The sequence below is a fragment of the Lynx canadensis genome, chromosome A1, assembly GCF_007474595.2.
Source record: "Lynx canadensis isolate LIC74 chromosome A1, mLynCan4.pri.v2, whole genome shotgun sequence".
Classification (NCBI taxonomy): Eukaryota; Metazoa; Chordata; class Mammalia; order Carnivora; family Felidae; genus Lynx; species Lynx canadensis.
The window spans coordinates 189,236,387-189,249,606 of record NC_044303.2 but is presented as its reverse complement, the minus strand read 5'-3'; the positions used below and the strand labels follow the sequence as shown (position 1 = coordinate 189,249,606).

The following is a 13,220-nucleotide window of genomic DNA, read 5'->3' as shown; positions in this document are numbered from 1 at the left end:
AACTTTCAAGAAAGAATTGTTACAGTTTCTCCTAAGGTATTTATACGTCAAAATTTATTCTTACTAACTAGAATAGCAGCTCAAGAGGTGTCTCTAGGGATTAAACACTTAGATATTTATGTAAGGATATACTAGTTTTTGGAATTGCTTTGGAGAAGCTGTGTCAGTTTTGATGGGAATGCTAAGTAGTTACAGCTTAAGGAAAAATCCTTGAAGATTAGCTTGACAGATTTATCAAAGACTTATGAGAAATTAATGCATGATAAGAACTAGAACAGAAATATCAGACATCCTGTGGGTTTAAAAAAGGCCATCAATTACCTAATGTCAATGAGGTTCCATGTAGAATATAAAATCTTACAAATCTCTTGATACTAAAGATTTTTTAAAAACTCTGAAAGTAAGCAAGCACTTCTTAAATGCTGCTAAAAAGTTACTTCCTGATATAAAGCATTATTTGTTAAAACCTGATTTCCTCATGAAAAGCTTTAAAAGTTCAACCTATGGTTTATAAAACCATGTATAAACAGTGGCAATAATCATTAAAAATATAAAAGCCAGATTGCTTAAGCATTAGTGATATTTCCATTAGTCAATAGGGCTACAACAAACAAGTTAGATTGTGTATGTGTGCACTTTGTGATACTAGAGGCCAAACTGGTGACTTTTCAGGAACACACAGATTATTAAAATGAAGTAAACCATTGAATACAAATCTCTCTTAATCCTATTACAAGCTATTAATTCCTTGCAGCATTTTTGATCGCTATCACTTTTTGTTGCTTAATATGTAGGAACAGTTATGGTTTCCCAAATGAGGCCTTAGGGAAAAAAGGCAAGAGATTTGTCAGAATAACACTTGGCTAAGAATCCCTTCTTACTAACAGTGAGACCTTGCTCAAGTCTTAACTCTTTGAACTTGGGTTTCCTCCTCAAAAAAGTACTAATAATAACACTTCTCTTTCCCATAGTCCGTTGCAAAGGTCACATGAGACAATTCATGTGGAAGTTCTTTGAAGCAACTAAAGCTATGTAAATGTTAGATGTTACTAAAAGTGGTTCAGAGGGTGTGGCTCTGATTGAGCTGTATCATTCTTGAAATTATAATTACAGTGTAGAATTAAAAGGAAAACTTTCTGTAATTGCGCATATGTTTTACAAATATCACCTTGGTTTTCTGAGAGTTCTAAACAGTCAAGGAAAGTAGAATGAGGACGTACTTCTTACGGTCTAGGTGGTTTTGTAAGTACTCAGCTGCTTTTAGTAATCGTCCAGACTGAAAGACCTGCCGACTCCACTCCTAACCCCCCAAAGTACATATGTTTAAAACTTTAGCAGCATTATAACATATCTTTATATAGTGGAATATTAACATTATTTTAATCTTTTAACTTTGGAAATGCTGTTCCCAGACAGAAGCTAGCTAGTTTTGCTATGCATGTAAAAAAATTAAAAATTACTCCAAAGCAATGAGAATTTTTTCTTTATTGCAGTTATAAAGATATACTAAGGTAGATACTAATTTTTCCCTGGCAGGCTTGGCAGAATAAACTGTCTATGCGGGAAACAGTCAGTCAACATCTAATGTACATTTGTTAGTACCTACTATGTGTCTCAGGCATTGTTCTTCAGAGGTAAACACAAGAAGAGTCTCTCCCCTCACAGAATTTATGTTTGAGTAAAGGAAACAATAAAGAAAAAAAAAACAATATGATAATTTTCAAAGAGTAAGAAGTGCGATGAAAACCTAGTATGATGAAAAGTGGAATTGAACGGTGGTGGTTGGCAATAGCATGGGCCAGAGTGGGAAGACCTGAATAAGAGGCATCACTCAGAATATTATGGAGAAGAGCAGTGTGGGCAGAGCTAGAAGCATGTGCAAGACCTTAAGGCAGGAACAAGATAGGCAGGCTCAGGGATTAGTGGCAGGGAAGTGGTAGCTGGTGGGAAATGAGGATGGAGAGTAGGCAGAGTCCATGGGATAGGATTTTGCAAGTCACAGTAAGTAATCTGGTGAATTCTAAGTGAAATGGGGGAGCCAGTGGAGGATTTTGAGTAGGGGAATGACAATTTTTTCATAGCCTTATTGAGATAAAATTTACACACTCTAAAATTCACCCATTTGAAGTGTGCATTTCAATGGTTTTAGTATATTTACAGAATTGTTCAGCCATCACCATGATCGAATTTTAGAATCTTATTTGTTTTTAAAAAGATCATTCTGGCTCTGGTGTGGAGAATGGATTATAGAGGGGGCGAAAGTAGAAAGGAGGAGATCAGTTAGGAGGTTACTGTTATTATTCCAGATGGGAGGTTTCGAAAGTGACCAAGGGAAAGTTTGCACTCCTTCACTCCTTCACTACATCACTTCTGAACTGCCTATTGAGGGGCACCTGGGTGGCTCATTTGGTTAAGCGTCCAACTCTTGGTTTCCCCTCAGGTCATGAACGATTTGTGATTCAAGTCCCACATCGGGCTCTGCTGTGATAGCACAGACCCTGCTTGGGATTCTCTCTCTCCCTCTCTCTCTGCCCCTCCCCTGCTCACTCTCTCTCTCAAAATAAATAAATAAAAACTAAAAACATAAATAAATAAATGCTTGAATTACCTATCAAGCCCCTGTGATGTGCTAGGTACTATTTGAGGTACCAGGTCTCCAGTGGGGAGTAAGGCAGATGTGATCCCTGCTCTGGAGAAGCAGCTGTGGGACTGAGTGTGGCAAACTCAGCCCTCTGGGGTTCACCCATTGCTAAGGTATTTAATTCGAACAATAGAGAACTCAACATATGAAAGTCAACATATAAAGAACCCTTCTCACTCCGCCTACACCCACAGTGAAAAAGCCGTCTGGGATTCCAGCTGGCATTGCTGTCCAGAGGCTGGACACGTGGTGAAGTGTCCAGCATGAGCATGCATGGCCTGTGACAGTGTGGAGGGGAGCAGTCAGGGAGAAAGATCAAAGACCCCTCTCCTTTTCTCTGGGGGGTGTTGTAGGGAGTGTAGAACATCCTTCTAGCTATTTCATACATGGGCAGTAGAGAAAGTCATTTATGGAGTGTTTTACATTTGTGCTCAACATAACCACTTCCTCCCCAACATCCAACGGGGCTACAATGTGTGCCCTTAATCTGTGGCTGAATTCTGCTGCCAGATGTTTTCTCAACTCTCAATCCCAAGAACCCCTTCCTCCAGCATTCCTGGGGCTTATCTCATGCAAACTATTCAAAGGTGTTGTGTTACAATCAGGTCTTTCATAGCATGTGCTGCTATAAAATTTTTGAAATTTTAGTCAAAGCAAAAACAAAATAATAAATTAAACCTGAACTTCTACTGAGAGGAAAGTAATGAAGGAATGCTTAAACACTATTGTCGATATCACTCAGTTCTAAGAAGACAAAATTTAACAAAATATGGCACCGTGAATATTCTTTATTTACCCCTAAATAGCTTTTTGCTAAAAGAAGAATGAATGTGCATCCTTGTTTTGGTGGATTTGGTGGATCTGTTTAGTTAATGTAGACCTAATGGTTTGAAAGACCTTTTCTTTTCATTTTTAAAGACTATTTTTATTTACTTAAGAAGTACAAATACTTTTTAAAAATTACGTATAATCTCACCATCGAGGGGTAACCATGGTTGACATTGTGATGTACTTACTTCCAGGCTTTTCTCTGTGTCCATGTGTACTGATAAAATATGTCTATAAGAATGGCTAGACGTGTCTCAGTGGCTCTTTGTGCTTGAATTAGCCTGAGTGGTTATTTTTAGATCCATGTATTTGAAAGCCTCTAGAAACAGAGATCAGATTTCTATTACTTTTGTATTCTTTCCAGGTACACAGTAAGCTTCTGAACTTGGTAGATACATGGCAAATAAGAGTTAAACTAATAAATGTGTAAATAAACAAGCCATAAAATATGCACTTACTCAATGTCATTATTTTTAACATTTGCTTCTTGAAATGCTTCCAACTGTAACAAGACTCAGGACAAAATAGAATACATGTATTTATTTCCCTTTTCATTTAGCTTCCCTGCAAAAGAATCAATCCCTGTATTGATTTTCTCCATCCACCTTAATAGGAGGATATAGCAAATAAAGAAAATATTTTCATGAGAGCTTCTAGTAAAGAAGAAATTTGTAAGTTCTGGTTGCTGATATGATGATATTGGATGAGTGAACTACTATGGTTTTAGGTCTCCATAATATATAAGAGATAGTTTCATCCATCTCTTAGATAACATTTTGCCTTTAGTGTAGTAGTAAATTGATGTGGTTTACAAATGCCTTCACTAGACAATAATAGAAGTGCACAGCACCATATCTAATGCCATAATTATTTCTCATACATTGATATTCTCAGGGAATTCTGGGAGCTCAAGACTAGATGATTGTCCATTCTGATTAATAGGACACTGATAGGTGTTATACTGATGCTACTGAACAGCAAATCATTGAAAGCGAAGTGCTACAATTTGCCTGCTGCCATCCAGCTCACTGAGTAACTAACTAAGCGTCTATACATCAAGCCCCACTATGAGGTGCGGTGAATGTGTATCAGAGCCCACATGTTGAGGAAGTCCTTCCAGAGCCACTGATCTATGACATTTCTTGACTAGGGCCCAACACGGACCCATATTATTGTTGCTGCATCAGGCAGCTTCAGCATATGTGAAAAGATAGTTCGATCCCCTAGGTGATCCAGGTCAGGGATGATCCTTTGTTTTGAGTGATTAGAGAAACTCAGCTAAGTCATGTTTTGGAGTCAGGCTGGGAGTTCACACAATCGTGAAAGCACCACTTGGGGGAGCCAAAGCAGGGTATGGCCCCCATAAACCTGCATTTGTGAGACAACAGGCCTGGGTCGGACAGCCAGTCCCACAACTTCTGGGGGATTTAGGATTAGAAACGTAACCTCCCTGCATTTGTTTTCTATTGCTGCATCACAAATTACCACAAGCCTAATGATTTAAAATAGCATGCATTTATTATCTCAATGATGTCCATGGTGAGAAGTATGAGCACAGCTTAATCGGATCCTCTGTTCAGGGTCTCACAAGGCTGCATGAAGGTAGGGACCAGGCTGGCTTTCATGTGGAAACTTACCTGGGGAAGAATCTGCTCATTCAGGTTGTCTGCAGAGTTCATTTCCTTGAGGCTGTATGGCAGATTGTATGACTGAAGTCCCCCTTCTTTTTAGTGGCTGTCACTGCCCTCAGGTTCTAGAGGCTTCCCATAATTCCTTCCCACATGAACTTCTCCAATATGGCTACTTATCTCATCCAAGTCTCAAGGGGAGTCTCTGACTCCAGTCTGCTAGTCTTATATAGTATGAAGTAATCATGGGAGTGACATCCTATCACATTTGCTGTATTCTGTTAGAATCAAGTGACAAATTCCTCCCAGACTTAGGGGAGGAGATTACACAAAGGTGTGCACACCAGGAGGTAGCATCATTGAGGGTTATTTTATGGTTTCTCTGCCACAATCCCTGAGCCTAATCTGTAAAGTTGGTATAAAAATACCTACTTCACAAGTTGATTAGATTCAATATGAATAATACTTATCGAGTGTTTGCATGGTGCCTGGCACATAGTAAGGATTGAGTAAATTTTCGGAGATGATGATGGTCATAATCATTGGTGACAACCAATGGATATCCTAATAAATATGTTCAACTTCCTAAATCATGCAGAGGATGTCAAGTTTGGACTTGAGTCTTTCAAAAGGAAGCATCAAACCAGTTCTCTTTGTGAGATGGAGAGGAATGCAAAGGCATTGATTATCTAAGGCAGGACATAATTAAGGAATAATATCTAACTTGACTTTGAAATAAATTGTAAGATTTCTTTTCTTTCTCTGGTAGTTTTGCTTAGGCACATTATTCCATATTACAGAGGTGCTCTAATTACTCTAATTCACTTAACTCTTTCCCTATTGATGGTCACTTAGTTTGAATCATTTAGTATTATTGCCAGCAAAGCTGCAATGAACATACTTCTACATGTATTCTGTGCATTTGTGTGTTGCTATAGGAAAAAGTTATTCAATCATTTATTGAAAACCTATTATGGATCAAAATTATATTAAGTTCTGGGTGGGTAAGATAGATATGGTCCCTTCCTTCATGGAGCTTACAGTCCATTAAACATTATAGGCATTAAATAACTCCAAATATAGGATGTATATTATAGGAAGAACTAATATAATAAGGAGGAGGGTGAGGCGAGGCAAGGTCAGATCCAAGGACAGAAAGGTAGCAAAGTTCTGGGGACTAAGGAGAACAACAGATAGACCACTTCTAGAAAAGAGGTAAAATCATATGATCCAGGGAATAAGAACTTTGACAGCATGGGAGCTACATTCCTGGTTTCACTGAAGCACTCTCAAAAACAAAACAAAACAAAAAAACCCAAAAAGCAAAAAACCCACGTGTACAAATCTTAGATGACTAACTCAGAAATATACTTTTCTTAAATTTCTTGTAAGAGTTCCTATTCTTCTGAGTAGTAAAAACTTAATTTTGGTCAATTTGAAGTTCCCTCTCCTTTCCCCAGTGTTGAGTCTAAGTGCTATGGTGTTAACGTTATGCCAAGACATTGGGGACACAGGATTGAGATGGAGAAGGTGTCTGGTCTTTGGTTGTGATTTAGCCATGCTGATATCTCCTAAGGTCTCCAAAATCTGTGCTGGACCTTCGTCACTGGTCCATATAGGTCTCTGTTACATCATCCCTTGTTCCAAGTCAGGTCTAAAGGAGGCAACTTTTTGTGTCTGTACTTGTGTTGAACATACAGAGTAACTGTGGTTCCCTCATGCTTGAGACACTCAGTATAGTGCTAAAACCCTGTGCTACCTCAGGACCACTCTCTGCAGCATCAGGTCACCGTTCCATCTTCTCAGAAGGTGAAGATGAGCCAAAGGAAGTCTCTATGAAGCCGTCTAGGTTCTCTACCAAGGCACAAACCATGAAGCCATTTCTTCTCTGAGATCTTGGCACCTCTTGTGGGCCCCACCTTCACCATGCTCTACGATCTCATAAACCTTCATGGAGTTCTTTCATATTCTCCTCTTGGGCTCATTTTTCCTCATACACTCCTTTTTCTTCAATTCTCAAAAAACTTAATCTGGTTGGGGTGCAGTGGGACAGGAAGCTTTGATCTGACTCATCACCTATGTTCCCAAATTTATTGCCTGGGTTTTGAGATTCAAAAGCCAAAAGCCAATTACTTTGTTCTCTTCTCTTCTCTGAGTTATCCATTCCCTGAGGCAGTGAATGACTGACTGAGGAGCAGGACAGGGGGTGCAAAGAAATACACAGAAAAACATTGTTTAATAGCTCAAAACTATTAATCCACCACAAACAGCATGTTGCATCTGGAAGTTATGCAATAAATATCGATGTGTTCGAATCTGTTAAAAGACCAAACAACTTTAGGAGGGGCTTTCTTGATGTTTCTAAATCAGGCTGTTAGATGTCTTCCTGGGAAAACATGATTTATGACTGGCAATCTCTGGTAAGCAAAGTTTGCTTTGCGGAAGTTTGCTCTATACTCACTTTCCTTGGATGCATCCATGTCATAAAGCAAGGATTACTTAAGCCTAAAATTAGTCTTAGGTACATGAATATTCATAGCAGTATTCATAATAGCCAATAAGCAGAAACAACCCACATGTCCCTCAACTAATGAATGGATAAATAAAATGTGGCATATGGATGCAATGGAATATGGTTCAGCAATAAAAAGAATGAAATACTGATACTAGCTGTCACCTGTTTAAGCCTTGGAAGCATTGTGCTAAGAAGGAGGTCACAAAGGGCTGCATATTGTGTAATTCTAGGTATATAAAATGTAAAAAATAGGCAGACCCACAGAGGCAGAAAGTAGACAGTGCTTGCCTAGGGCTTTCGGGGAGGAGAGGGATGCTGGGATTGAAGCCTGATGGCTGAGGAGTGCTGGGTTTCCTTTTGGAATATTGAAAATATTCTAAAATAGATTGTGATGATGAATGCACAGCTTTGTGAATATAATAAAAGCCATTGAATTATATGCTTTAAATGGTCAATTGCATAATATGTGAATTATACTCATTATAACTATTAAAAAAAACTTGGCATTCAAATTCTAGTAGCTAATGATGGCTTCAGTCTATAGAGTTAAAAAGTGAATCCAAAAGTGAAAGTTTGTTTGTATATATTCAAATAACTTTGTCATTATTTCAAAGTTAAATTCTTCCCTTTTTTGACTCTAGGGCCAAATGTAAAGCACAAATTGCTTATTTGTATATACATACTTGTCTTTTGAGATTCAGTACTCAATAGTTCTCTTACCCAGTGAAGTTTTAAAATTTACAGAATTGAAATTACTCAGATTTAATTTTCTAAATGTGTTTGTGTAAAGAAGAGACAAATAACAAAATCACAAATCATTGAAAAGAGATGGTGAATTTTTCTGAAAAGTGACATGAAATTTACAGTTTTTATGTGATCATTCAGTTAAATCCATTTGTTTTTTTTTTTTTTTTCCTCTGCTCCTTCTTCTCTTACTATCCATTCTTCTGGTAGAAAGAGCTGGCCACCTAAGTACAAAGGGCTGGGTTGGGAGTCAGCGACAATAAAAAACTCAGTCACTGGACCAGCCGAGTATGTTCTGAATTCTGGCCTCTTGAAAACAATAGCATTTTTGCATGACTAAGTATGCGCAGTTTGTTCCAAAACATTACCCAGGAAATCAGGTTGGTCTGTACCTGGATAGCCATCCTAAGCTTGGTCCTCCTGGTCGGTGAAGAAGGATCTGAATACTGAAGGTTTGTACAGACCAGAGTTTGGATCAGCTACAAATGGCCACTCCAGGCATGCACATACAAAAAAGTGGGGCCAGCCACGCCTTGTTTCCTATGACAACAGCACATCACATTTAGCAGGTCCTACATCTAAGGACCTAGGGCTTGTAGGCCTGGGCGCATCAATGCATTTGCAAACTCTATAATCACCATTAGAATGTCATTTCCTCCAAAGCTTACAGGAAGCTGCCTATCCCTCACAGAGCACCTACAGACAGGGGATGGACTTCAGTTTTAGAATTATGACTGATTAGAAAATATTTTCACTTTCTGGAATTTTTGAGCAGGGCAATCTCTCCACGCCTAGGCTGTTAAACAGTCCCCCTACCTCCACTGACAAGAATTGCATGAAAGTACCTTTTTACTTTTAAATACATTTTCAAAATATACAGAGAAGCTGAAAGAAGGATATTTTTTTAAAACCCTAAGATATACCCATTGTTAATACCTTGGTATATTAGTGCTTTCCAACAGGAAGAGAAAGTGAACCACAAATATGAACTATATATGTAATTTAGAAATTTCTAGTACCCACCCTAACACAAGTTAAAAGAAACAGGTGAAATGAATTTTAAGAGTATTTTAACTTGATGTACACAAAAGATCATTTCAACATATAATCAACATAAAAATTATATATATATATGTATTTAAAGCTATTTTTAAAAAAATGTTTTGAGAGAGAGAGCACAAGGGGGAGAGAGAGACAGAGGGAAAGAGAGGGAGAGAGAGAGAGAGAGAGAGAGAGAGAGAGAGAGAATATCCCAGGCAGGCTCCATGCTCAATATGGAGCCCGATGCAGGGCTTGATCCCATGACCCTGGGATCTCAAGAGTTGGATGCTAAACCGACTGAGCCACATAAAAGGTGGCTCATAAAAGTTATTAATGGAGTATTTTACATTCCTTCATACTATCTTTGAAACCCAGTGTGTATTTTACATATATTATACATCTCACCATATTTCGAGTGCTCAGTAGCCACATGTAGCGTGTGTGTGTGTGTGTGTGTGTGTGTTGTGAATCTTCACAAAAAAATTGGTTCTGATGCTGTAGGGAGCACCCAGGCTTTCTTATCAGCTTGCCCTAATGTGGGTATGGGTCAGGAGGTAAGAGGGAGGGGTGAGGCTTAAATCTGTCAGCTGTCAATCACCAAAAAAAAAAAAAAGGAGTTGGACACTCTCTGTATATGTATCCTTATTATCTATCTATCTATCATCTATCTATCTATCTATCTATCTACCTATCTATCTATCTATTTATAATATATACAATAGTCTTCCAGATGATGAAAGATACTTGAAACTACATGTTAAATTAAATGGGGGTGAGGAATTTGGAAGACACTAAAAAGCAAGCTTAAGCCTTAGTAAAAGCAAGGCTGTGTGCATATAGCAAAAGTAGACCAGTTCAGGGAAGAACACACAAATATATATATATATATTTCTGTGAATAAAGAACTTGGCACTTGCTACTCCTTTTCCTGGAATGTTCTCTGCCCAGCGCCCCCGCCCCCACTCCCTCTACCCCAGCTTCGGGGATTCTCTCTCACATCTTTCAGTTCTCTGTCACATTTGAACTCATCTACCTCATCTGAGGGGTCATCCCGTTCATTCTACCTAAATTAAATTAAAGGTTCCCTTGCCCCTTATTCTCTCTTCTCTTACGCTGCTTCATGTTTCTTTGAGGCAGCCACCACTTTGGGGATTTGTTACTTTGTTTGTGGTTTATCTCCCTCCATGAATCTGGAAGCTTGACAGGGCAGGGGTTCAGGTCAGTTTTGTTCACTTAGACAAGAGGCTGGCGCACAGTAGGGTCTCTGGAAGTGGTTGTGGAACAAGTGCCTGATGGATTAGGAGAAGGAAATGAGGAGGGTAGCTGGAAAAGAGGAGCAAGAAGGCCCTACTGTTACTGCAATAGTGTTTTCATAAAAGACAAAGTCAGGATTTTTCTTTTTTAAGAAAAGCAATTTTGTTTTCAAGTGCCTAAAATAACGTTAGGCTAACTAAGGATTTCTGGAATGCTTTGGGATTGTTTTAATGAATAAATGGAAATTATATCTAATTAGCATTAATTTTTATGTGTAAATGGGTACATCCAAATTGTATAAAAGCACTTCTCTTGAATAATTTAAACATCCTCTTTATCCTGCAAAGCATTTAGTGCATGCTTCCCTCAAAGATTCTATTAATGGGAACTAAAACCATGAAGTTTAAATGCAAAATAAGGAAGATTTTTTTTCATTTATGTAGGCATATAAGTAAATACCTCAGAACTGTGTATACCCAAGAATCAGATCCAAGAAGGATCCTGGGAGAGTCAATACAATGACCTCTGATAACCTCAGATTTAGGGATGTTTTATTAAAAAGAATATAAGAAGGGAAAGCTTTCATTATAGTAGAATCCGAATTAATAGATGTAGAAAGAATGATGAAAATAGAAAATCGCCATCAGGCAAAGCTATTGTTGTGGCAAGTATCATCAGTGTATGCTAAAGTTAGTGGGTAAAAGTATGACGGGGATATTAACATACTCTGAGTATCTCTCCACCAGATACATTAATTCTAAAGGAAAAAAATAGAAGATATCCTGTGCGAAAACCTGGTAGACATCACCTAAGCCAAGTGATCAAGGTTGACATCACCAGCCCTGAGATACTTTGACTCCATGCACCTTCTGATGGGACCCACTGAGAACAGGAAGATGTCACTTGCGTGGGGTTCTTGACAAACATGCAGAACCCAAGTTTAATCATGAGGAAACATTAAGCAAATCCAAATTGAGGGACATTTTACAAAATAACTGATCACTGCTTTTCAAAAATGTCAAGATAACAAATGACTAAGAAAGACCCAAGAAACTATCTTCGATTTGAGGTGATTACAGGGACATGAAATTTAATGCAATGTTCATCCTGGATTGGATCCTGGGCCAAAAAAGGACATTGGTGGGACAATTGGCAAAAATGAGGTCTGTGCATTAGCTAATGGTATTGTATCAACATTAATTTTCTGATTTAGATACTACTAAGATTATGGATGATATTCATATTAGGGGAAGCTCAGTAATAGTTATAAGAGAGCTCTTTTACTATGTTTGCAATTTTTTCTATGTCTGAAATGAATTCAAAATAAAAACTTAAAAACAAAGATAGATGTATTTACTTGGTAAACTACGCTGAACTGAGCATAGGAGTGATGATAGTAGTAATAATACTGTATATTATTATTATTATTATTATTACATAATATTGTATATACACTGTATATATTATTATACAATACTGTATATTAACCTACTGGTATAGGTTGGACTGTGTCCCTCCCCCAGTTCACACGTTGAAGTTCTAACACCCTCAGAGTATCACCTTACTTAGAAATAGGGTCATTGTAGATGTAATTGAGATGGGGTCATACTGAAGGAGGGTGGCCTCTTAATCCAGTGTCTTTACAAAAAGGGGAGGTTGGGACCCAGGCTGGCGCCCAGGGAGAATGCTAGGGGAAGATTAAGGCAGAGATTGGGGTAGTGCAGCAGAAGCCAAGGATCACCAAAGGTAGCCAGCATACCACAAGGAGCCAGGAGAGAGGCATAGATTCAACCTCACAGCTTGCATGCTGACAGCTTGATCTTGGACTTCCAGTCTCTAGAACTGTGAGACAATAAAAATCTGTTGTTTAAGCCGCCTGGTTTGTGGTACATTGTTAATTGGCCCTAGCAAACAAATACACTAGTTAACATGTATTGAGAATACACAATTTTCCAGGCTCTATTTTGAGCTCTTCACATGCATTATTTCATTTCATCTTCACTCTGCCCTTTGCAGGAACTGCTATCATTGCTTCCAATTGGTAGCCTGGAGAACTGATGCGTATAGTGGTAAGGAACTACAGCTAGTACATGGCTGAGTAGGTGAAAACCTCTCCAGTGTGACGTGGGCATATTCCTAATGACTACACATACTTCTTTTTTTTTTTTTTTACGTTTTTATTTATTTATTTTGAGAGAGAGAGAGAGCACAAGCTAGGGAGGGGCAGAGGAGGGAGAGGCAGGATCCCAAGCAGGCTCTGCGCCATCAGCACAGAGCCTGATGTGAGGCTTGCACTCACAAACTGTGAGATCATGACCTGAGCCGACTGCGCCCTCAGGCACCCTTTGACTGCCCATACTTCTTACTGCTCCTGGTTTTTAATCCCAAAGGTTTCTTATGGGATGCAAAATGGTTGCCTTTGATTAGTTTCTTTCTATACCTCATATATAAATTCCAGAGATGAAAAATAGTAAAGTACACATGTAGAAAAACCACCCGTTTTTCTACAATCACCCCAGCATGATTAAATCAAATGCTTATTTGGAAACCCTGAACATCCAACATCTTA

The 13,220-nt window shown here is 38.5% G+C and overlaps 1 protein-coding gene across 1 annotated transcript in view; it reads left to right on the top strand.

Moving 5' to 3' along the window:
• Positions 1–12,317, top strand: part of UBLCP1 (ubiquitin like domain containing CTD phosphatase 1) — a 34,368-nt gene extending 22,051 nt beyond the window's left edge. Inside the window, exon 11 of the mRNA XM_030328375.1 lies at positions 11,398–12,317. Within this exon, the coding sequence (XP_030184235.1) occupies positions 11,398–11,425 (28 nt within the window). The 3' untranslated portion in view covers positions 11,426–12,317. The remainder of the gene's footprint in view (positions 1–11,397) is intronic.
• The last annotated feature ends 903 nt before the right edge of the window (positions 12,318–13,220 follow it).